The sequence below is a fragment of the Mytilus trossulus genome, unplaced genomic scaffold (genome assembly GCF_036588685.1).
Source record: "Mytilus trossulus isolate FHL-02 unplaced genomic scaffold, PNRI_Mtr1.1.1.hap1 h1tg000247l__unscaffolded, whole genome shotgun sequence".
NCBI lineage: Eukaryota > Metazoa > Mollusca > Bivalvia > Mytilida > Mytilidae > Mytilus > Mytilus trossulus.
In genome coordinates, this window is record NW_026963318.1 from 1349831 (window position 1) to 1376599 (window position 26769).

General features: G+C 31.3%; 1 protein-coding gene across 1 annotated transcript in view; it reads right to left on the bottom strand.

Annotated features, from left to right (window-relative positions):
• Positions 1 to 448: 448 nt before the first annotated feature.
• The window catches only part of LOC134701659 (uncharacterized), a 40355-nt gene continuing 14034 nt past the window's right edge, over positions 449 to 26769 (bottom strand). The window contains exons 6-13 of the mRNA XM_063562795.1: positions 18193 to 18210; positions 17728 to 17879; positions 16306 to 16462; positions 14367 to 14543; positions 9548 to 9651; positions 7281 to 7299; positions 6327 to 6478; positions 449 to 616 (exon numbers count right to left, since the gene is read on the bottom strand). Of these exons, the coding sequence (XP_063418865.1) occupies positions 449 to 616; positions 6327 to 6478; positions 7281 to 7299; positions 9548 to 9651; positions 14367 to 14543; positions 16306 to 16462; positions 17728 to 17879; positions 18193 to 18210 (947 nt within the window). The remainder of the gene's footprint in view (positions 617 to 6326; positions 6479 to 7280; positions 7300 to 9547; positions 9652 to 14366; positions 14544 to 16305; positions 16463 to 17727; positions 17880 to 18192; positions 18211 to 26769) is intronic.

Consider the following 26769-nt stretch of genomic DNA (forward strand, 5'->3'; position numbering starts at 1 on the left):
TCTTAACGAACTAGAAGACAAATAGACGGTACGGTATTCAGTAAAAGTAATACTATTTGCATCATCACATTGTACAATAACCGACCGAACTGCGCAAAACAAAGGAGGGAAAAAGTAACACTAAAAATATGAATCTGACTGCCACAAATATCAGGATGCAATAGAAAAGATAACAGAAACAGAACTTTGAAATAACATTAAGAAACCGCATCATTAGGATATGTTTGAAGTTTTTTTTATGAGAATTTGATTTAGTTATGATTGCCTTTTGCCAATGATGATTTGTAAGAAATTTGAACAAGCAATGGTAAAAAATTTAGCAAGAAACTCTAATTTGAGTTTCACATTATTAAATAAAGAATATATGATTATGTTTTACACTATCGTTTTCCAAATAATCCTACAACATTTTCTTGAAATTGCCATGCATATTCATGATTCAGTCTCATTACATTGTACCTGTTTCATACACTGATAGCCTCCATCCACCTCCACATATCTGTTCAGAATCGCCACGACACTGCTGATCACAATCATTATCCCCGAGGTAATAATCGGCTACATCTCCAGGGCCGTACTGATAAGGGTCATCCCCACAGAAGCATTGTCTAGTGGCCTAAAAGTAATTGAATCTGTATTTTTGGTTCAGGTCAACAGTATGGGCGTGTGAATTCAATAATAGTGTTTATAACAACGACGAGTGAGGCTATTATATTATTGGGAATTTATGTAAATGAGTACTTTACGCTAAATCAGTTGGATGTTGGATGTGCCCGGTTTGATAGTTTGGTCTTAAATTCATTACTTTTTATGAGTTGTTAGTCATTACCTTCAGGTAGCTATCAGGATTGGTAATACTCTCATATTTGTACTTATTGCCTGTTTTGGTTGTTAGTTGGATATCTTTTTGCGTGATTCGAGTTGATGAATTTGGCTTTTTTCAACTAATTTCTGTACATGTCTGTCTAAAGTAAGTAGTCTGTAAATGAGTGAATGTATTTTGCAACTATATATCGTATTTATCAGCTTTTCATTGATAATTATTTATGTGCATAACTCGAGTAGTTTGTTCTTTCGTTTGAAATGTTTTATATTTGTCATTTTGGTCCTTTTATCACTGACTATAGCTAATTATGCAGTATGAGTTTTGAACATTATCGAAAGCAATGAGCTGTTACTGTTGACTTATATGTCATTGTTATCCCTTCCATCTTATTTGAACAGACAGTAATAAACCAAATTCATATCTGAAACAGTCATTTTGGTGTCAACAAGTCTTAATTTACGAAAAGAAAATAATAATTCAGTCTTTCTGTCAGTAGCCCACTGCGATAAATTGTGCATTGTTCTGACAATTATCTCTACATTCCGTATCAACATAACCGAATGTTTGTATAGAGTTTGCATACTAAAAATATCAAATATTAATGATAAAAATTGGGATGCGAATATGCCTCTGTAATTAAGCAAGATTCCGAAATTCTCCAGGTTCAATGGTATACATACTAATATAAGATTACCATCTTTGACAAGTGTTGCAAATTTGAAAGAGGCCAAATGATATAGATATATAAAATATATTGTCGTATTTAATCACCAGCATAAATTCTGCACAATTTTTTGAATTTGTTTTGTTTGAAGTATTATGTTAACATTCAATAAGGCAACTTGTTAATTGTCCTTATTCTATCGTCTAAAGTAATGACAGCAAGGGACAAGGTTTGATAAGAGGAGTTTTTTGGCCCCCTTCCCAAATAAGTTAATATATTATATCATTGATAGCTTCATTATAGAAACTATTTACAACTATGATTTTTTGATGTTCCTGTAAACGGTAGGTTGCCTAGCAACGGCTTAATTAAATAGTCAAATTATCACTTATGCATTGGTTTGTCATTACACATTAGCTTAATTCAAAATAGTATTGTATGTTTAACAATAACTTGAGGTTGAAAATGAAAAGTCACTTCAATTCAAGTTTAAAAAATGCTTAGCAACAACCTAGCAACACAAATATTGCCTAGCAACGGATCAAAAATTTGTAATGTCTGCCATATGAGGTATAAACATAGCAATTGAAAACTAGTTTAAGATTTAGCTACCCTAAATGATTTTTCTTTCATCTTTGATGTCTGAGTCACTGTCATCATTATTTTTTCATGAAAATAATATGAACCATAGCAACCTAAAAGTTGCTTAGCAACATCCGAGAAAGATGAAAATTAAATTGAATTACAAAAATAACTTTTTAATTTTTAATTGTACAAGTAATAGTAAATTCAGGTCAGATTGATTAATACATGCAAAAATAACTAGCAGTAAGAAATAAATGTTAGCCAATTGTATACCATGCTAATAAAAAGATAAGCAACCTAAATAGTGCCTAGCAACAGTTAAATAATGGTGTTTTGTTTTTATCGTATACTAAAGTAGGATTTTGGCTTCATTATTATTTTTGGATGAAGTAAATATTTAATCATACGCAAAAAACATGTTTAATCCTACCGCATTTTGCGCCTGTCCAAAGTCAGGAGCTTCTTACCTTTGTGAGTGTTGTATGATTTTTAATTTTAGTTTCTTGTGTATAATTTGGAATTTAGTATGACGTCCATTATTACTGAACTAGTATACATATATGTTTAGGGACTAGCTGAAAGATGACTCAGGGTGCGGGAGTTTCTTGCTGTATTGAAGACCCATTGGTGGCCTTCGGTTGTTGTCTTCTCTATGGTCGGGCTGTTGTCACTTTGACACATTCTCCATTTCCATTCTCAATTTTAGTATTAAATAAACAATAGCTACTAAGGAATTGGTCGGTTTATTCGACAAAATGCATAAATGCAAATCAGAGTGTCACATAACAATTAGTAAGTATAGACAGCAACAAGTTAATAGGTAAAATAAACATGAATGTGTCCCAAGTGCACCGATGCCCCATCTGCACCATATTATTTTTATGTTCACTGGAACGTGAAAATGGGTTAAATCTCTAATGTAGCCACAAAATTAGGACGATAATAACATAGGGAACATGTGTACTAACTTTCAAGATGATTGGACTTCAACTTCATCAAAAACTTCCTCGTCCAAAAGCTTTAACCTGAAAAGGGACAGAAGGACGAACGTACGGACGAACGGACGCACAGAACAGACGGACGCACAGAACAGAAAAAGTGGGGCATAACAAAGCTTTTAATTATACAATAAGTCATAAGTGGCACAATTATAATTCAAAAATAATAGTGGAAGTTAAAAATATAGCATTTCACATTTACATGATGATTACCGGTACATTAAAAAACTCAAATGGATTTAAACAACTATAGAAGATTCAGTATAAGATTTTTACAGTATGTATAGCAAATATACATACTAGTAGCTTGCTCAATGATCTTGTTTGTCACTTTCAGAATCGTACACTGTGAACTTTTTAACACTTAACATAATATTCTAATAAAAGTAATACTGACAACAAAGTTCAAATTTTTCGATTAGGTCTGGGGTTAAGACGTGAAATCACTCATGAAGATGTGTAGTCGAAAAAGGCTTGAACATGCATCTTCAAGTTTTGTCTACAAATTCATTATTTCTACGATTTATATACCGAGTTAACACACTGATCGCTGGTGTATAGTATCATATTCAATCATACCACATCTCCTAATCTTATCCAAAATGTTATGTTTTTTTTAATGAAACATTTGAATTGAATTAGAAACGTAGACATACTTCATTACAGGGTCTCAGTGGCCGATTGGTCTAAGTAGTTACTTCTGTGATCACTAGCCAGTCAACACTGAGGTTGTGAGATCGATCCTTACATGTACTCGTGTGGGTGCACTCGTTTTCAACCTGTACTTCTCCTTTAAATGTTGATCTATTTATTATTTTAATTCTGAATGCCTTCACTTGCAGGACTGAATGTTCTGCCACTACGTTTCAACTATTTCATTTCGATTTCATTGAGTGTGAAGCCAAAAGTAAAATCGTTGGTAAGCTTGCTTGTTAGCTTAACCATGAAGTCATCATTATGTCAGGTTTACTACCCCCTTTCGAAGTAGCCTAGTCCATTAGACAGATAGATTGTAATCTACTGGACTAGTCATTTCTAAAAGGAGGGTTTTTCACCTGACCTTAACGCAGACGAAACGCGCGTCTGGCGTATAAAATTATAATCCTGGTACTTTTGATAACTATTTTCACCTTACCTTACAATGACTTCACGGTTCAGCTAACAAGCAAGCTAACTAAAGATGTTTCCTTTGGCTTCACATTCAATTAAATCGCTGTAGTAGTCACTAAGTGCAACCTTTCCGTTATTGAATAAATATTTGAAACTACTAAAAAATTCTTATTTATTGCATTAGGGACTAGGAACATTAAACTGTAGTACTAGAAGGGCAATTTATGCCTTCAATATAGCCGACCGTGCAAGGGCTGTGTAGCCAGTCAAGGTCGTTAAAAACTTCCATTTGTTTTTGCCTTCAATAATATGATATTGCAAGTGAGAGGAGAAACAAGTTCTACTGCCGTTTTAGGCGAATATTCAACAACTACCCTAATTGTTTTTTATTAGCAAGAAATAATGATTTAGTCCAAAGACCTGACATTTTTAGAGTATTTGAATAATAATGAAAATCCTGTGACAATGCATCTTTTCATAATGTGTACAATAAACCTATTAAATATTAAAGATGTAGCTCAAAAAATGTAGGAGGATAACCGAATCTCTATTTATCTTTTACCAAAACGTTATCATGGTTAATGTGTCAATTACTGGACATTTAAAGAAAATCTGATAAAAAAATAAAAACATACACACCTCTAGTATAAAAAGCTTTTTAGCTTAAAAAAACTGAAGGAGATAGCTAGACGTATACATCCGGACAGAAACAGAAGAACGGACGGATGGATGGACGGACAGACAGATCTAAATTAATGAACAATTTACAGTATACCTTAATTGACGAATTTTTCTGTAAATTATTATACTTTTTGGATTATTGTAGGTCTAATTTCACGTACAACATATTTTTTTTAATAGAATGACATACTAGTATATTGATGACTGGATACGGCGTAATACTATCCGTACGTGATATTTTAATCGATTGTGTATCCCGGAATAATTTCTTACCCGTGCCGTTCCCTATGACGTATTACAATGACTTGCCAAAATAATGTAAATAAAGTCATCACAGATACCAGGACTAAATTTTGCATATACGCTAGACGCGCGTTTTGTCTACAAAAGATTTAAAGTACGAAGTTGATGAGCATTGAGGACCAAAATTCCTAAAATATTTTACAAATACAGCTAAGGTAATCTATGCCTGAGGTAGAAAAGCCTTACTATTTAAAAAAATATTTTTTAAACAGTAAATTTATAAATATAACCATATCAATGACGATTCATATCAGCACACAAAGTGCTGACTACTTGGCTTTAATAACAATTGGATTTTTTTATTTTTTTTAGACATGAGCGCTAACGTAGACCACCATGACATTTTATAATGTGAAAGATACAGAAGAGAACAGTTGGTGGTTAAATATTTCAAGATAGTCTAGGTTGGTGCTGATGTCACATTTCGTTTCCGAACATGACGAAATTGTAGATTTCTTACACTTTTCATCGTTTCAGCCTTTTCAAGGTCTAAGTTTTAACATATTTGAGTACATAACACCTAAAAATAAGGTTCTACAGGGACGAGCAGATACTGAAATTCATTACACAAGCGTGATGGGTTTCAACTTCAAAGTTTAAAAATTCTGGTAAAAATGAACGCAAGAAACGGCCCTTATCATACCTTGTCCTTTGTTGTAATAGTGTTATCGAAGTATTGTTTATCTATAATTGGTTTAAGCTTTATTTGACAAATACGAACCTTTGGTGTAGTTTACAATACTGAAGTATGAATAGCAGTGCACAACCATAAAAAAATGATAGCTGCTGTGAACAATGCCTTCCTGTGAAATTATTCTATTGAACAACATTACATGTACCATAATTTTCACAATAACGTGTCTAAAGTTCAATACAAAGTCACATTCTTGAAAATGTTCGAGTATGTCGGATTGGCGGAAGGAATAAAAATAACAGATATGTTTATTTGTTTAATGCTGGCTTTGAAATATTTTGTTTAAGAAGGGAAGAACTTGTCTCATTATTCTGCTTTAATCAACTTGTTTCAAATGGATCCATATTAATGCAATATTTTCCTCCTGTATGACGATCATTTTATTGTTCTAAATGTTATAATTTGTGGTTTCTGTTGAAAACGGAGGATACCCTCTATATAATGTTTAATATATCTTAACCTTACCTGTGTTCCAAAGTACATGTACCCCTGTTCTTTACAGTAAAGCAAACACAAGTTGTTTTCCATATCTGGGGGATTATTTCCGTTCAACCAATATTTATGGGGTAACAGTCGTGTTCGTGTATCAACAAAACATCCAACGTAATCATTACTATCTGTTCAAAAGACAATTGAATACTTTTGTAAAAAAACATGAAACATATTGGTAAACATAAAATGTGCAAACATATCACTTAGCGTCAATCTTTTTCGTTCTTGTTTTAACAACCACAACAAAAAAGCATGTTTGAACAGCATTATAATTCTACGCTAAGTCATTCTAATTAAAAACCGATCTCTCATCGCTCCTGTTTTCTGATATGTCGCGTGGAAGATCTAACGAAACCCGCTTTGAGGTCACTTGTAAGTGAACTAGAAGTTATGAATTTATAATGGTATGCAAATGAGTTGACGACCAATCAAAAAAGTTTATGAATTCTTTTGACTAACGATTTCTTCGTAAATAAAATGAGTTACATCCCTTTACCTCACAAAAAACTTTCAAGATCGTGGAAGATTCATTTTCATTGGTCGAAAAAGACACACACATGTGACCTCAAAGCGGGTTTCGTTAAATCCCCCACGCCACATATCAGAAAACGGGAGCGATGAGAGATGGTTTTTTTAATTAGATTGACTTAGCGTAGAATTATAATGCTGCTCAAACATGCAATTTTGTTGTTGTTGTTTAAACGAGAAAAAAGATGTATTTTGAACATTTGAAAGCAGAAAAGTATGATAGATTGTATTCAATACCGTTTATTTAAACCCTTCATAGCCTCTTTCATGTCGTAGATAGTATCTTGCTGATGAAAAAACGACAAAACGAATGACATTTTAGAATATCGATAGAAAAAAATCAATAAATAGGTATCATATGGAAATAATTTACAGGAAATATAAGACAAAGAAACTCACCAATAACTTGTACTTGACACTGAAAAGTAAGGAATTTCAATATAAAAATGCAAAATATAATGTTGTTTACATTCTGTATTTTCACCGGTTGTAATTAAGATTTAATCCAAGGAAGCTTAAGACATAAAAGACAAGATTATAATGTTTATAAAGCCAGAATATACAAAGTCTTATGAAGTAGTATTATCTACATGGATGGCCAGCCTTCGCTTCAATCCAATGATATGATTCGGCGATTTTAATTTCAATTAAAAAGACTAGTAATAAAAAGAACAGTTAATGCCAGATTGATATTTTTTTCGTATCTAAAACTTCATCAGCAAACTTATCATGTATGTTGTTTTAATTGAAGTTAGCCGACTAACGAATGCAATAAGCCTCTTACTATATTTCAATTTTATTCCATGGGGAGAAATCACAGACCTTACAATTCCAGCAACACAGACAATAGGGAAAGTATGACTTAATGCTTCAACTTCGTACTTTATTTGTCTTTTTAAACTTTTTTTATTCGAGCGTCATTAATGAGTCTTTTGTAGACGAAACGCGCGTCTGGCACAAATACTAAATTTCAATCCTGGTATCTTTGATGAGTTTATTTGGTAATATATCTTATTTTTTTTACTTGTAGCTTCTAATTTCTACCATGGAATCATAATGAGAAACATCATATCATAGATTAACACAGTTGATTATTAGAGTGTTTCATAAGCAAAAGTAGTGGTCAAACAATCTTGAATTTGATGCAAGAAAGTTGTAACAAAAAGTAAAAAAAACGCACGTTTGTCGATATCGTGTAATCATGTTAATATCTTAGCATACATTGTACTTTTTTTTCTGCATCAGTTGCGCATACCGACAATCAATGTCTCTTCATAAAAAAATTGAGCCAAAATATTGAAATTCAAAAGGTTATCTAAAAGATGAAGAGATAACATCTAAAAACACTAAAAAAAGTTATAGCCTCAGCTGAACAATGAATTAAAGCTTTTCATGGGGGAGGCGGGGATATATTTCATGAAATCAAATAAATTTCGAACTTTTGTGAAAGAAAAATTTTAAAACACAAAATCCGTATTTGTGTCCCAGTACCTAGGAACTAGCCACAGGCTGGTGTTAAAATATTGGACTATCAGTCTACCTGCAGAGGCATAAATCCAGTAGGATTTATAATATATAAAATTGAGAATGGAAATGTGGAATACTCCACTTCTTGTTTGAAAAAACTTGTTCACGAAATCTAACGTTTTTTTTTGCATAGACATGATAGAAGACATCAGTACTATAAAGTATGGTGAAATCACTTTAAATAGAGGTAATACTTTAGTACCAATAATGAACACTGCTATTTTCCTGGATCTTGATATCTATATCTTTAACGGAAAGCCTTATACCAAAATTTTTAAAAAGTTCCTATCGTTAATTATCCATTTTTTTTATTTAGACGTTTCCTTGTCACCATCTTATCAGTCAGGGGCATTACTGAAACAAGTCACATTTACAATTACCTATACAATCAATGTTGAAAACGAGGCTATTTTAAATATTACTTAAATAAGTAAATGTTTTAATATTATTTTTATAGGTTTCCAACTTTACAGATTTTACTAGCTTTAACGAATTTCACGGTCATCTGGTTATTTTCCCCATAGAATATAACATCTAATCTTTCTGAAACACTAATTGCCTTTCTGACGCAATTTTCTTTCATATCGACGATTTTGAGTAAAAAATTGGTCTCTTGGGACTTTTAAAATATCATTTTCCTCAAAAATCTTGAAGGTGAACAGATATATATAGATAGAAGCTTTATTGTTTTTTTTAGAATTAATTAAGACTTAAAGTTATTTATAATTTGTAACCCAAAACAATTACCTATGATCCTTAATCAAGTGTTATTACATGTACCAATTCTTTTTAGAATGTATAAACCAACTTATTCAAGTAACTATGTATTGATGCCAATTGCCATTTAGCGTTTGTAAAGATATTTTTTTTATATTGAAGTCGAGACATGTTTAGTGTGTTTTAAACTTTTGAGATTGTAAATCAGAAATAATAGGACGGAACTATAATATATTAAATTTTCAATGGGAAATAGATAAATGATACAAATATGGAAATTAATGAGCGAAACAGGCAGTGCTATGCACTCGTGGATAAAAGTTATCAAAGGTTTCAGGATTATAATTTTATACGCCAGATGCGTTCAATATTTTAATATATAGTTCAATAAGTATATATAAATTAAACTAAAATAATATTACCTTTAATGACTCCGTAGAATAAACACACATCAACAAGGCAAACAGCTTCATAGCCATGCTACTTTTTACGAATGAAACGGCGAAATCAACGTCAGAGAAGCTCCCTTAAACAAAAATAAATGTTATATCTTATATGAAATACACATATTTAAAACATCCAAAATTAATAATTTCATAGCAATAGCCAAATAAAATCTCTCTTCTAGCTTACTAGCATCAGTATGAATATAAAACGAAATAATCAATGCAAGTTTACCATGCGTAAAACGCAATTAAAATGTTTTTAACTGCAAGATATAATACAAGCAGCAATGTATCTATATCGATGATATATTTTGTGAATGAGTATCCGAAGGAAATCTATTTTAATAAAAGCTTATACACGTTAACCTTTCCAATTTTGCACAATTAAAGCTAAAACTGTACAAGTTTTAATCTAATTGAAAAGCAGAAAGATGTTTCGATTATTTGAATAAATAGTTGGTAGAAGCTTCTTTTTATTAGAAGTGTACGACAAAAGTTTTCAGGAACTAATGTACACGCAATGCATCGCTTGAGGTAAAATAGAATGATGATGACGTGTTATAGGTTTTTTTCATTTGTTGTTGTCGATTGTAACCTTTGTTGTTAATATAATGGAATTATATGCGACTGCCACACAAGTGAAATATTTAGCTATAAAATAAGGTTAAACAACCTTTTTTCCACATGGAAGTCAGAAAAGCTTGCATAATACTTTAACGTCACTTCCTGTTATACGAATGATGTTCATGTGACTTCAGATAATGAATACAACAGATAAACTAAAAGTCATATGAAACCTCAAATTAAAAAAAAAATGATGCATTTCCTTTTTGTAACAAAATGGATAGTTTTCAAAATTAAAATTATGTATGTATACTTTGTCCTGAAGAAAATTCTTCAATTTGTTCACATTCAGAAGAAGTATAGTTTTTTCTAATCGCTTGTTTCCAGGAAGCAGTTCAGCGACATATTTCCCGTATGCAAAGTGACCTTAGCGTGAACCCTTTTTGACAAATATGGTGATCGCAATACGCATGGATCTTTCACTGAAATAAACTATTATCCGATTGGACATGTTAGACACGTGATCATTATCCATGTTTGTTTGTTGATTGTATACTATAAAGCGACAATCGGTAAACTTTGGAGTCAAAACACGGCATTTAATGAGCTGCCATATTTGTTAAATTATAACAAACAGATTAAAAAGACGATTTTACGATATGTTTGGATAAAAAAATATAAAATCGTGCACAGAAGATTGAGTTTATCATATATACATGCATTGGTTTAAACATCGGGTAAACATTACTTTTCACCAATCACTTGTTTCATATCACTGTAATTTTTTTTAAAAAAGAAATTGAGGTTGAAAACAAAACTTTTCAACTGAGAATATGATTTCCGATTCCCAATTATGAACTTTCTTTTTCTATGTAAACAACATTCCAGCCGAGCTTACATACGAAGTACATACCTCTAAGTTGATACAGTCTTCTAGCGCTGCTATGTCCTATCACTATTTATTTAATAGATATTTGCTGTTAACACGGACGCTATCAAGACGAGAGTTCCAAATAGGGGTGATATAACATTCATTTGTTAGATATATGCCGACACCACGTGTTTGCTGATTGTAACGGCCTAACCAATCCACATACATGACAGATGATAGCAAATAGGTCCCTAATGTCGTTAATTAATCCCCGTTCCATTTACCCGAATGTGATCTACTGAATATGTACTAACATAAGCAGCAAGACGGGTGCCACATGTTGAGTATGTTATTCTTAACCTTCTGGAGCATCTTGGATTTTCCTCATTCTTTGTGGGGTTCGTTTTGCTCAGTCCTAATTGTTTCTGTATGTCTTTTTCGTTTTTAGACATTGCGTTGTAAGGTTATTTTTTACATCTGTGTTTGAATCTTTCTGCGGTTTCCTTTGTCTCTCTTCTACCCAAGGCCATTACTGTACCAGGTTAGGAATATGACAGTTGTTTTCAATTCGTTTGATTTGTTTGATCTTTTGGTTTTCTTACTATTTTATTAACTACTTTTCGTTTTGAATTTTCCTATGGAATCTGTTTTTGTTTTTGTTGATATACTTTTGGCATAATATATGGTACTTTTAATAATATTGTAACGATTGTTATATCGCTGTCAAAAATATAATCACTTATAAAAACCAGTGTATCATGTTGATATTTTGAAGTTTGGTTGTTCACGTATGAAACTTATTTATAACGGGATAACACATTCCAATTTGTACGAAGACACAACTATTGATAAGTAAATTGTTATGCTTTTGACTTTTAATAAATACGACCAAAGTAACACTATGTTTCAACAAAACTGCAAAATAATTGCCTAATATTAGAATGTCCAAACACCGATAGAAAAGATGTTTGATTGAATTAAAGTTTTTGAGTGAATTCATATATCCTTCATTATAAAGATATTTACATAAAAATATTTGACAAATGCAAACAAGCACTTAGGTGTAATAGAGTACATTTGAAGTCTTGTGAATCTAACTCGAAATGCAATATAAACAGTAACAATAGATTATCAATTTAAAACATTTGTGTTATCTTTCAACTATAAGAATATTGTGGTTAATACATATTGCATAATATGTATCGAATGTTTATATGCACCTTACTTGACACAGACACATAACAAAAATGGCAGATTAAATGGGGTTACATATGTTTGTGAGCGGTAGACCCTCCTCTACACTAGGGTAGAACAGAATAAAAAATATATAACGTAGTTGTAATCTTAAATGCCTTAATTAAAAGATCGGTTCGAAACAAAATTACCGCTAAACAAAATGAAAAAACAATGAACATGAACTATGAAATAATTTGGTAAAGCTTTTAATCGATATCTGGTAACGAAATCACTAGCTTACTAATTTGACTAATTTGTCAGTAATTCACAAATGACGTTCATGAACATATTAAAGCAAGTACAGGCATGGGTGAAGCGAAAACATTGTGAATTAAAATAAAAGTAATGAGAGTCCAAAAAGAGAAAATATAATCGGGAATGAAAAAACATTTTTTGTCGTTCATTTTTGTGAGTAGTTTCAATGGTGAAACTATAATATCCAAAACTAGAAAAGGACATATATGTCAGACTGTGTTGGATTAACTAATATAAAAGTTATTTCCTTGGGCAAATTACCTCTGTAAATTAAATAAATAATCTTGATTATTAATATCAAAACTATTTTTAAATTCCAGAATTATATCTAATTTAGGCGGATCATTGTTTTTCTTTGGTATAGTCGCACAGTTGATTTTTACATGTAATGTCGTTCATAACTTACTTTTCAGTTCAGTATTTCCTTTAAAAAAATGTTTTAGTTTGAAACTCAAAAAAATAAAAAAAGGAAGTGTTCATAAAAACAGTGACAAATCTAGAAGTGGGAGCCTGCTGGTTGACTAAGAGGGAGCCTGCTCCTGTCATGTTTCAGTAAATCCCTGTTCAGTTTCCAGAAAAGGGTGCCGCCTGCCTATGAAAGTGAAATATGACAGACAATAGAGACCAATAGATAAGACAATACGCTGTATTATCCCTTAATACAAGATGAGCTTCTACAGAATGTACAAAAACAAAATAATTGGTGTACTAGTAAATGAAATAAATAACGTTCCTTGTCCCAATTTTGTAGAAATGAAAATGTAACGAATGTTATCAATTATTGTTAAATATTCGAACAAATCCAAAACTGTTGAGTATATGTACACTGGCAACAAATGTTTGGACCTGAAGGTATTGAACATCTGTAACATCAATAGACAGAGAAACGGTAGGTGCCTGCTCACTTAAGAAAATTGGTTGATATACATCGACAAAATCTCGTGATTGTGTAGTGAAGAACATTGACCAAATCGGACACTTCCATTTTGACATGACTTATTTCTTTCGTTCCATAGAAAGAAATACAAGATTGGGGTGTTCAGAGTGAATTGTTTTGCAATCTTCAATTCAGTAGTTTTCTCTCTGTATCTTTCTTTCCGTACGATGTGAACAATTTAACGAAAAATTAAACAAATTCGAGATAACGTTCATCTGTTTTGTCTTTTTGACGTGCATTTGTACTTATTTCTACGTTACTCTAGAACGGTTAGGGAAAAAATACGTCTCAAGATACGAAATAATTGTATATGTATATATATATTCTTTGATATCATAAAAAAAAATCAGGCCGATAACCTACCCTTTTCTGTCTATTGATATTCCGTTAACGTACGGGATGTTAGATATCGAGTCAAAACACTTGTTTGTCGGTGTAGTTTAGACATAGTGGAAACACATAACACGTGTTTTCAGTATATACTTTTGATTTCTAAAATTGTGCGATTTTCCTTTTAAAAGTACGCCAAAATCAATAAAAAGAATTAAGGGGACAACTTTTTTGCTACATTATCCCTGGAATAATTTTTAAATGCAAATGATTTGATTATTTGAACAGAACAAACTAAAATATTTGCAGACATGTTTTTGTGCCAAACATAGAGAGGTTTTTGATAAATTTGAGTGTATATTATGTAACTGAATCACAACTTGATTTAACTGTATTTTAAGAAAATGTAACTACAACAAATATTGTTTGTGTATTTCTGCACTATACGCGATTACAGCTACATGTATAAGCCTTATCAGAGTAAATATAAGGCAGTTTTTGTTAATTTACATTTTTTCCATGTAAATTTGAAACTTATTCCATCATATAAATTTGGAATCCCTCAATTCCCTCACACATAACGGTGTAACTGTTATACAAACTGCACTCTCCAGTTTCTGTTGAAATCACAAACACTTTACAGGAGTCAGATATTTTGCAGTACAGAGCACAATCGATTTTACTACTTGACTTCATAACTTGGTTGGCCGATGCTGTAATAAACGTGCCATTTGAGATCAGCTTAAACTGAACTTGTCCTTGTGTTAAAGATATGTATCCTGAAAGAAAAAAAATCAATCTTACTTGACTCAACTTGTTTCTGTACATGGGCCTTGAATCCTTTATCAGCTGATATAATTGCAAAATTAAACATTAATTTTATTCTCATTTTCGTCATTGGAATTGAAACTGACTGTTGTCATTTAGCTAGAAAAAGGCAAATGTTATTTTGAATATTAGTAACATTTGATGTGTCTTTTCTGTTCTGAATACCCAAACAACTTTGCCTTATTCATGTTACTGATGCATCCAATTGCGATCTTAAAAAATAAATTTGAATTATTGGTGTTGTTTTTTGTGCTTTAATTTGTAATGTTCAAATTTAAATGGATGCATGCCCACTATAAGACAGGCGAAAGATACTAGTAAGAGGTAAATTCATACTCATCAATCAAAAATAAACTAACAACGCCATGGCTTACACACATAACAGTACAAAAACACAACACAGACAAAATTACAAGGAGCACTGCAAAACACAAACCTAACCAAAAACGTTATCTCAGGTGCTTTGAAAGGGTAATACGATCCTGCTGCACATGTGGCACCCATTTTGTAGCGTTCAACATTTGTATATGGTTGATATTTATATTTCAATGTCACCAATTGTGACATAGAATTACCAATATTTGTAATTATACCTGTTTCTATTCCTCAAACTTGGTAACAAATAAACAAAATGGAGTAAAAACAACATATAAGCATTATTCCATTATAATATAATTTACAGAAATGGTGCTATTCTGTTACCTCGTTCCTTGATTTATATATAATTCGTTCTATTATATGTTTTATCTGTTTCTGTGTTCCTGACCTAGGAAATTATACATCGTTAAACTGTATAGAACATCAAATTCTCGAAGTCACATATACCTTTTCCCTTTCTCAAACGTATCCATTACAGGAAAACTGCAAGGTCATTACGATACCGAGAAATTTTTCGTATGGACGTCATCTTTGACATAATTTGTAACTAACCACGAAGTGAGTTGATTATATAACAGTGTATAAAATTGGAAGCCTTCAAATTGTTCTTCACATATTTGAACTTTTTCTGCGTGCAATACTTGAAATTAAATTGTTCTTTATAGTACAACATTTTTGAATGCAATGGACTGTGCTATCAATATTACATGAAATTTCGTTCATCATAATATTTATTCTTCAACACATTGGTTCTTGATTTAAGAATGAGCAACTGATAGTCTTTTCTGTTGTAGCTTAATTGTCGTTTATACTTAATGGTCACGCCATTACAGGTCCAAAATTGAATAGTCAAAATGTTATCTTATTCTTATCTGTGAAAATGACCGCATTTGTTTATGTTTCACCGTAATAATTTACAAATATTGCCCGTATAAAAGGTGAAAAAATAAATTGTAAAATCAAAAAGAAATGAAATAAGGTTAAGGGAAATTGACATTTAAGGAAATTCATCTCTTCTAATTAGCCACTATTGTCTTAGTATACCAAAATACTAACTTAAATGAATTCGAACCATCGGAAAACAGTTACCCTCTCAATATAGTAGGACACACAGGTTAACGTTCACAAATGTGTTAGTGTATCAGAATTTCTCGTGTATACAACAAAGGTAGAATTTTTTGTAGGATATTGGTGGCTCTGGCAAGAAACGCTAATAAGAGATATATATTATGACAAGGTATAATAGATGAAAATAAAAAAATATTTAATTATGATTCACATTATCATTTTCTATATTAGTTACAGCATTTTCATAAAATGTTCATGCATATTCACCTGTTTCATACACTGATAATCTCCATCCACCCCCACATATCTGTTCAGAGTCACCACCACACTGCCGGTCACAGGTATAATTCCTAATATAACCCTCGCTTACATCTTCAGGGCCGTACGTATAAGGGTCATCACCACAGAAACATTGCCTACCAACCTACAATTATTTGAATCTGTATTTTCGCTTCAGGTAAACAGTTCAAATGTATGGACGTCTGAATCCAATAACAGCGTTTATGGTAACGACGATTGGACCTGTTATCTTGATGTGGATTATGTTAATGACTTCTTTTCACTTAATCTATTGGATGTTGAATGTGTACTGATTGCTATGTTTTTAGAATTTTGTGGTTTTGTTTACGTGATATTGACTTTGAACTAGTTGCCAGTAACTGCAATTACTCTCAGATGTGTGCATGGTTTCATTTTGTTGTTGTAGAATGTTTGAAAACCCTGCCACGTCTAATCTGTGTTTTTGTCTTATGTCTTTCTGTTTTGTATCGATCTGATGTGTAAAGCCCTTTCGACTTATTTTCCTAGTTTGTTCTTATATTTGAGTTACGCCACTGTTCAGGATTAGGGAGGGGTGGCGTCTTCAAACTAATTTAACACAACCACCGTCATTTTTAATGTGCTGTTCGGAACCAACAGTTTGCCGTTTTTTGCTTTATCTCATATTTGATTTAAGTTCATTATCTTGCACAGAAACCAGGTCGTTTATTTTTCGTCTGAATTTCGTATTATTGTTTTTGGCTCTTTAAAGCTGAATATAGCTGACTGTAAAGTAAGGGTTTTGCTCATTGCAAAATGTCATATGTAACCTATAGTTGTTGACTTTTGTGTCCTTGATATTTCTTTCATCTAGTTTGTTGGGACAAAAATAAACAAATTCTGATCTGAATAAGTCTTTTGACAGCAATGCATAAAAGTACCAAAAAATAACCTTGAATCTTGTAGAATAAATTTATAACTAGTCTAGATTAAATTTAAAGACTTAGTCAAGACAGATCAAGACTGATCAAGACCATAGTTAGACTTTCCTAAGATTATCAAATTCTTAATCAGACTTATAATGTTAAGTTCAGTACAGTAAAGTACAGTTAGATACTGTCAAGATTATGTCGTGTCTTGTCAAGTAAAATTCACAAGTATGTCGCATTTTCGGAAAGAAGGACAACACCCAGAAATGTACATTTATAAAGTGATAGCTTTGAAATATTTATTTTGGAATTGAAATACTTTTGTCAACATTGTACTTTAATAAAAGTATTTTCAAATTGAACCATTCTTATAAATTATTTTTTCGTGGCTGAAGTTCTTTTTAACCATGTCATTTTTAATAAAATTGTATGCAGTTTCGCTTGTTTTCGGAGATACCCCCTAAAAGGAGTTAAACATATATTTGAACTTTAGCAACATTACCTGTGTTCCGGAGTACATGTAATCCTGTTCTTTACAATAAAGCAAACATTTGTTGTTTTCCATATCTGGAGGGTCACTTCCGTTCAACTTATATTGATGTGATAGTAGTCTTAAAGGTGTATCAATAAAACATCCGACGTAATCATTACTAACTGTTCAAAATAAAATAAAATACCTTAATGAAGTTAATACAAACATATTTGAAAACGAAGAATGCCAAGACATATCGCGTTGCCATAGTAACTTAGCTTAGAAGGTTAATGTTGTTCGAACATGCATTTTACTTTCCTGTGTGAATGAGAAGGGACCAAGATGTATTGTGAGTAAATTTGAAAGTAGAAAACAGTATGATATGTGCTAATGAAAAAAAAAATAGCAACAAATGACATTTTAAAATGTTGAGAGAGAAAAATACTTATACTTAGATGACATATGAAAACAATTTATATGCAATATTAAACTCACCAATAACTGTACTTGACACTGAAAAATAAAGATTTTCAATAGAAAAATGCAAAAGTTGATAAATTTAACATTCCTTATTTTCGTCCGATATGATTAAGATTTAATCCAAAGAAGCCAAAGATATTGAAAACATGATTATAATATATATAAAACCAGAATATTCAAAGCCTTATGAATCCATATTAGATATATGGGTGACCAGCGCTTTTTCCAGTCCAATGATATTATTCAATAGTTTAATTTCAATTAAAATGCATTCATGCTAGTTACAAAAGGAACGGTTAATGCCAGATTGTTTTTTTCCTGTATCAACAGAGTTATCATTTTTATCATCATTGTTGTTTTGATTGATATTAGCCGATTTTGATTAATGCAATACGTTTCTTACTACATTCTAATAATATCATATTGATAGGGATCACAGTTCTAACAATATCTGCAAAACAGAAAATAGGGAAAATAATCCTAAGGAACACTAGCTGTCAAATTCGTGTTCATCGATTTTACTCAGATTTTCATATTTGTTTTATGACTGTATAAAACATTTATTAAAATTATCAAAAGTCTAAAATAAACAATTTATAGGGCATTGGCCTCCGGAAAACAACCAAGCCCATATAAGCGATATGAACATAAACATAGATAGCGGGATTTATGGAACGCTATAGCTGTCTTTTGTGTCTTTTTAATTATGACAAGGTGTTTGTTATTACAAGAAGGTGCTTTTTTTAGAATAAGAAATTCAATGTGTTTTTTAATCATACGAAAATGTTTCTTTATTATACGAAGCCGTTTTTCTATTATACAAAGGTGTTTTTTTTTACTATACGAATGTGTTTTCCTTGTTATAAGAAGGTGCTTTTCTATTATAGGAAAGTGTTTTTTTATTATACGAAGATACGAAGATGGTTTTCTTATACGAAGATATATCCGGGTTGCACTATTATAAGAAGGTTTTTAATTATACGAAGGTGTTTTGTTATTATAAGAAGGTGCTTTTATATTATACGGTGGTTGTTTTTTTAAATTAAGAAGGTGCTTTTTTATTATAAGAAGGTGCTTTTTTGTATAAAAAGGTGCTGTTTTTGTATAAAAAGGTGTTTTTATAATATAAACGTGTTTTTTTTTTTATTATAAAAAAAGTTCTTTTTTTATTATGTGATTGTGGTTCTCGTGATTAACCGGAAGTGTGGCGTGTCTCATGATTTGAAAACAGGGACGGATCCATTGCTAATAGAACATGGAAAAATCATAAATCAAGAAAATCAATTAAGTCTATAAAAGTTTTATGGATTATTATACATGAAATAAAATAATCAATTAACTATAATTGATAAATGCATTTATCAATATATTGGAATTCGTCCATCCGCTGGTATTGTTTTCGGCGATATATCCGGGTTGCACTAATGACAGGATAATTGCCCGAATTGGGACATGATAAAATGACCGAATGAGATATAAATAGTCAGAACTTTTTTGCTATTTGGGTCAATATCTTTAATTGTTTTTACATAGACGGTAATGGTAAGTTAACGTTGTTTCATGTAGCTCAGTCCATATCGTAAACTTGGATATGTATGATAGCTCGTTTTGAAGCTGTGACATTTTCACATATGTGGTTAAATTTTCGGGTACGAAATGAGTTGACTTTTTCCGTAAATTAGCATACAACGGACATCCTTTTGTGATGCGGCTCCTTGTGGTAAAATATCCCCTTTTTAACACAAAAAGTTCTTTGAAAATTTATTACGTTAAACACATTTAATAGCTCCGTAGTTTTTACACATTTATTCTATACATTAGAGATACATAACTATGTTTTATGAAAAAATATGAAATAAACGAAAAAAAGTGTTAACACAGCTTTTGTTTTACAATATTTTTTTAATAAAACTAAGAAATCTGTAATGCATTATTAATCAATATATTATAGTAATAAAAAAATGTTTTTGTAACAAAGAAAAGTTGACCCAACAATTTTCAAAATCGCCTAACAACGTTTTTAATGTTTTGAACTAATCGACAAAAAGTGTTACTATCTAGATTGTTTAACAGTTAAAATTTTATAGGTACAAATATTTAGTTAAATTATCTAATTCTGACACTTGTCGAAATCACCATTCAAGCCAAATAAAATGCCATTTGAGTTTTCACAGCAGAAATCAAATACAATTAGAAATTGAATTAACTTCTATACTCAGTTGTAAAAATTTAGTAAAGATTTACATAAAATATCCTTTTAACAATTATTCATCATAAAGATTTATTAATTTCAAAATATTATTAGATATAAGAACTGTTTTACACTTATGTCGATCAGGTCCGAAATCCGTCCGATCAATTCATTTTGTTGAAAAACATTTTTTTCATATAAAGTTTTAGTTTCATTAAAAAATATTGTAAAACAATAGCTGTATTAACACTTTTTGTCGTTCATTTTACCTTTTTTGTTCCAACATTTTTTTAAAACTTTTTTTGTTAGATTTTTGTAAAAAAAGTAATGTTAATCTAAAGTTTTCAAATATTTAAATATTCAAATAACAAAAAAGTTCTAACCATGTATATTACACCCGGTCAATTTCCGGTCACACACAGGACAATCATCATGTCAGAAGTGTATATATGTTATAAATAACTGATTGTTTTAATTTCAAATACAAAAATCCATAAAATGTATAAAGAATTAGTTGATTTTCTAGATTTAACATTTTCCCATATTTTATTAGCGATCGGTCCGTCCCTGTTTTCAAATCATGTGACACGCCATGCCTTTGGTTAAGTACAGGAACCACCATCACATAATACAAATGCATCTTCTTATAATAAAAAAAAAACACTTTTGTATAAAAAGAAGACATTTCTTATAATAAAAAAGCCTTTTCCTATAAAAAAAAAAAAAAAAAAAAAGCAATTTCTTATAATAAAAAAACACCTTCGTATAATAGAAAAACACCTTCTTATAATAAATAAATTTAACTCTTCATATAAACCAGGACTAAATTTAGTATATAGGCCAGACGCAACAGACGCACGTTTCGTCTACAAAAGATTCATCAGTGACGCTTGAATCCAAAAAAGTTAAAAAGGCCAAATAAAGTACGAAGTTGAAGAGCAATGAAAACCAAAATCTTAAAAAAATACAGCTAAGATAATCTTTGCCTTCTTATAATAAAAAAAACCACTTTCGTATCATAAAAAAACACCTTCGCATAATGAAAAGCCACCTTTTATAATAAAAACACCACCTTCTTGTGATAAAAAAGACACATAAGACAGCTATGGCGTTCTATAGCGTTCCATAGGAACAAGTGCAATTTGATTGTTTTAGGTCCACTTAATTTCATTTATAGATTGAAAATATATGTTAATCATAATTTTTATCTGTATGAGAATGATTTTTGAGGATCGAATCAGTCAATCAAATGAATAACCCTTTTTTGACTTACAATGATGCTTTAAGGAGGCTCGCGGGTATAAGATTTTCAGAAAAAAATTAAACATTTATTTGTCATTACACATTTTATTCATTTCCTTAAATAGTTGTTACTTTATCATATGGTACAAAAATCATTCCAAAAAATCAATTCATGTTGGCCAGGTGACTTTTAAAATGTAGATGTCATTGAAAAAGCCCCAAATCATCTCCCTTTGGTGCAAAAATGGCATTTTTTTGGCATTAAGATTAAAAAAATTTTTTAACTCATCGGTGACCTATATTTTTTATTGTTTATTTTAATAAGCTGTACATAAACTAACCTAAATTAAGCGATTTCTGTAATAAAATTAACGGTACTAATTTTCTTGCACCAGATGCGCATTTCGACAATACATGTCTCTTCAGTGATGCTCGTGGCCAAAATATTTGAAATCCAAAGCTTATATAAAAGATGAAGAGCTATAATCCAAAAGGTAATTTAGTTCTTTTTTTATTTCGTTATTATCGCTTTTTCTGCTATTAGATGATTAGTTCAACAGAAAAAAGGACATTAACAAAAATGTATGCTTCTTTCGGAGGCAGATTGTGAGTGTAAATAAACGGTCACCCCATTTTTTTATTTTATTTTTCTATTAAGTATAAGATAAAGTTCATTTTTAGAAAAATATAGCGAAATCTTGTATTAAATAAAAAAAGTGATTTAGACCTGCGAACCCCCTTAAATAATCAAATACGGACACAATTCGTGCGTTACTAATTCTACCTTAGGAGTTAAATTGAAGTTCACATGAATACGAATTCAATGAGGTCAAATTATTCACTTGCAGGTGAATAATTCATCATCAATGTTTCTTAGCTTTTTTTGACAAAATTGGACCAAATATGGCTGCTACAAATAACGATTATTTCAATAGGTCACTCTCATTAACGATTGAACCAAACAAAAAGTATACCTTATAATATTGTTATATCTAGTAGCTTGTGCCCCTTAAAGGCTAAGTTGATAATATATCTTGTATGTTTTTCTTGCAGATTCTTTAATTAACCATGCAATTATAACGATATGTACTAGGCAACAAAAGAAACGTTACATTGGTTTTTAATTTGAAAATATTACAAATAATAATTTCACATTTTTTCATGATTAAAACCAGTAACCTGAATGATTTATCTATCAAATTTACTCATATATGAAAATATCGGAAATGACGTGACGTCATTTTCTGATTTCAAACAAATAACATTTTTTTTCAAAAAATTACCTGTATAGAGTTTCAGTCGAGTTGTCCTTTTTGTCATTTATTGTGTCGAACACGATTGTTAACAAAAGGTCGCATTAAAACATTGAAAATGTTACACGTAAAACAATGCCCCTTCTACGCCAAAATGAGAGAGAACGAGCTATTGGGATGTTGGCAGCAGGAATGACTCAAGTGCAGGTTTCAAATCATTTTAATGTCTCTAGAATGTCTATTGCAAGGCTTAAGACTCGTCTTAGAGATACTGGCACAACAAATGATCGCTCCCCATAGTGGCAGGCCACGTGAAACGGCGTTACGTCAAGATAGACACATCCGCATCATTCATCTCCGGAATCGATTTTTAAACGCGTCACAAACTGCACGACAAACACACGGAAGACATAACAACATAATATCTGCGCTCAAACAGTTTGTAACCGATTGCGTTAAGTCAGTATAAGATTGAATAGGCAAACATGAAGAAAGGTTCTTTTTACCGATGCATCTAAATTGAACTTGAAATTTAGCGACGGCAGAGCCAGGGTCTACCGGAGACGCAATGAACGATTTTCTGATATGTAATTTTTTGTCCATTCGTTCTTGTCCATTCGTTTTTGATGCGTTTTGTTTTTTGATTTTGCCATGTGATTATGGACTTTCCAAATTGATTTTCCTCTGAGTTCAGTATTTTTGTGATTTTACTTTTTGGTTAGTTTGGTGGTGGCGGAATCATGGTATGGGGCAGAATTACCTACCAGGAACGCACTGAGCTCAAAATCATCGTTGGTAACCTAAATACAACAAGGTATAAGGACGAAATTCTGGCTCCAGTTGTTCTCCCGTTTCTCCGAAGACTTCGTTTTAACCACGTTTTTCAGCAAGACAACGCCCGTTGTCACGTAGAACACATTTCGATGACCTTTTTGGAGAAAAAAACATATTCGTGTGATGCCTTGTCCAGCACTGTTTCTAGATTTATCCCCAATTGAACATCTTTGGGACGAACTTGGACGACGTATTAGAAATAGTTAAAATCTACCGGAAACGCTAGCCCAGCTCCGAACAGCACTTTTCAAGGAATGGGACAACATCCCTCAAGATTTAATACGACGGAGGTGTTTGGTGGTCATAAATGCAAGAGGTGGTCATACAAGGTATTGACATGTTAACCCGAATTATGTACTCGTCCTGTTAAAATTTTCCAAAAATGTGCAATATTGTTTTCAATCAAAAAAACTTGTTATTGTTCTCTTAAAAATTATGTTAGTTAACTATTTCATTAAATTTTTGTTATCATTTTTTTGTTATAAAAAAATTAAATGATCTTATAAGCATGTAACGTTTCTTTTTCTATATTAGCTATAGCATGTATAGATTAACGCAACTGATTATAAGAGTGATTCATAAGGAATTGTAGTGGTCGAACAAACTTGAATTTGGTGCAAAAATGTCTTATTAAAATTGAAAAAACGTACAATGTTCCTTACCGTGTAATCATTATAGTACACTTACATAAATGGTATTATTTTTTTGCATTCGTTGCGCATTCCGACAATCAAAGTCTTTTCAACAAAAGATTAAAACAACATATTGAAAATCAAAAGCGTATTTAAAAGATAAAGAGATATACACCACAATAGACAAAAAATTATAGCCTCAGTTGGACAAGCAATTTAAGCTTTGCATGAGGGGAAAAAATATAAAATCAGAGTTTTTGATATGATAAACTGACAAAAAACAGTTACTAAATTTTTCATCGGTACCATGACATCATTCGTAAATATAAATCAACTCACAGATATCTTATATGTTCAGGTATTTCACGTTGAATCTTTTATTTAAATATTCAATATCAAGCACAAAAAATATCGTCATTCACCTCAAAAGCGACCCAAACCTGTGACAAGACTTTTCAGAAGGGATATAGGTACGATACTGTTGTCGGGTCATTTAAGATGGCGTATTTTGGTAACACAATTGATTCCCTCGTAGGGTATTTGCATAGGAAATTCAATATCCATTTCTCCAACCAGTTGTTTGCATGATGAAAGTCATGTTCTAAGCATATTGTAGGATTGTATGATAGTAAACCCGCCACTCGAGGGCTTGTGCTTAATATTCATATAATGAAGACTCTTTCGTTCAGTATGACTGAGGTCTGGAGAATGCATGTCGGTAACTGCTAGTGCAAATGTAGTCCTTTATTAAAGTATGTATCATTGTCATTTTACTACGTTTCTTGTGTTACCTACAACGGACTCTCACTTTCAAGTAATAGGTAGAAACTATAATATAATACATTTTCAATAGGAAAAAGATAAATGATTAAAAAATTAAAATTAATGAGCGTAACAGTCGGTGCTCTCGTAATCAAATATATCAATAAGTATTGAAATAAGACTTAAATAATATTACCTTTAATGATTCAGCAGAATAAATATACATCAACAAGCCAAACAGCTTCATAGCAATGCAACTGTTTACGAATTTAAACGGCAGAATCAAAGTCAATCGGAGAAGGTCCTTTAAACAAAAATAAATGTTATATCACAAATGAAATCATCTTTTCTTTAAACTTTCAGAATCAATAATGTTTTGATTGCTATAACCAAGTAAAGACCTTTCTCTAGTTAACGGGTCTGAGTATGAATAAAAAAAAATGAATAATGCGTAAAGAAATAAGCCATGCAAGTTCACAACGCTTAAAAACGCAAACAATGTTTTAAGTGCCAAATATAATAAAAGCAGCAATGTTTATATTGATGATCTATTGTGGGGAAGCGTATCAAAAAGAAACCAGTTTGCACAATAACTTATATACGCTAACATTTACAATTTTGTACAATAAGAGACGAAACTCAGAAGTTTAAATCTAATGGAAAGCAGAAAAAGTTTCGATTATTTGAACAAATATTTAGTAAAAGCTTTTTTTTCTATACGAAAGAGTTCTAATAGAATTGTAAAACAAAACTATGTACAAGCAATGCATCATTTGAGGTAAAATAGATTTGTAATGACGTAATATAGTGTTTTCTTTAATTCTTTTTGTCAATTCTAACCTTTACTGTTTAGTACATTTTTGTAATATCCTTTGTGTGTTGCTAGGCATGTATACATCATGCTATTTTGTTATAATGATATAGTGCGTATGTGCTTGTTTATAGCGAGTCTATATGCATTTTTGGTTTTCTTTGTTGGCATGTTTTTTTTTAAGAGATGTCAATATTATAACAATTTATACTGCTGTACCCCTTTTTGTACATTTTTATCTATTACCTCTTTTTGTTTTTTCACACATTCTTGTCGAAATAATTGAATTCTATAAGACTATCACACAAGTGAGATGTTAAGCTATAGAAATAGGTTTAAAACAAAATTTTAGAAAAAAAGAAGTTTGAAATGTTTGCAGTCTACTTTAACTTTACTTTCAGCTGTACAAGGATGTTCTGTAACTAAATAATTTTAAATTTAGTGAATATTGATAAAGAAGTGATGTCTTATTCATTTCTTAACAATAAATGAGGGTCGGTTGAAAACAAAATTTCTATATCCATGTAATACAACATTCGAGCAGAGCTATCAAACGAAATATATATATCCCAGTTGATATGATTTTATAGGATTTGTATGTCCCATCATTATTTACTGGAAGAAGATTTGCTTCTTTCAAACTGACGGTTCCAAATGGGGACGTTGAACACATTCCTTCGTGAGATTTTTGGACTACATCACGAATAGGCTGACCGTTATGGTCAATCAATTTTACAGACATGACAGATGATAGCAGATATGTCCTTAATGTCTAAAATCCCGTTCGTTTTACCGAATGTGTCCTAAAGTAGTTGTACTAGCATATATGTCCAGACAGGTGTCACATGTGGAGCAAGTTATTCTTGA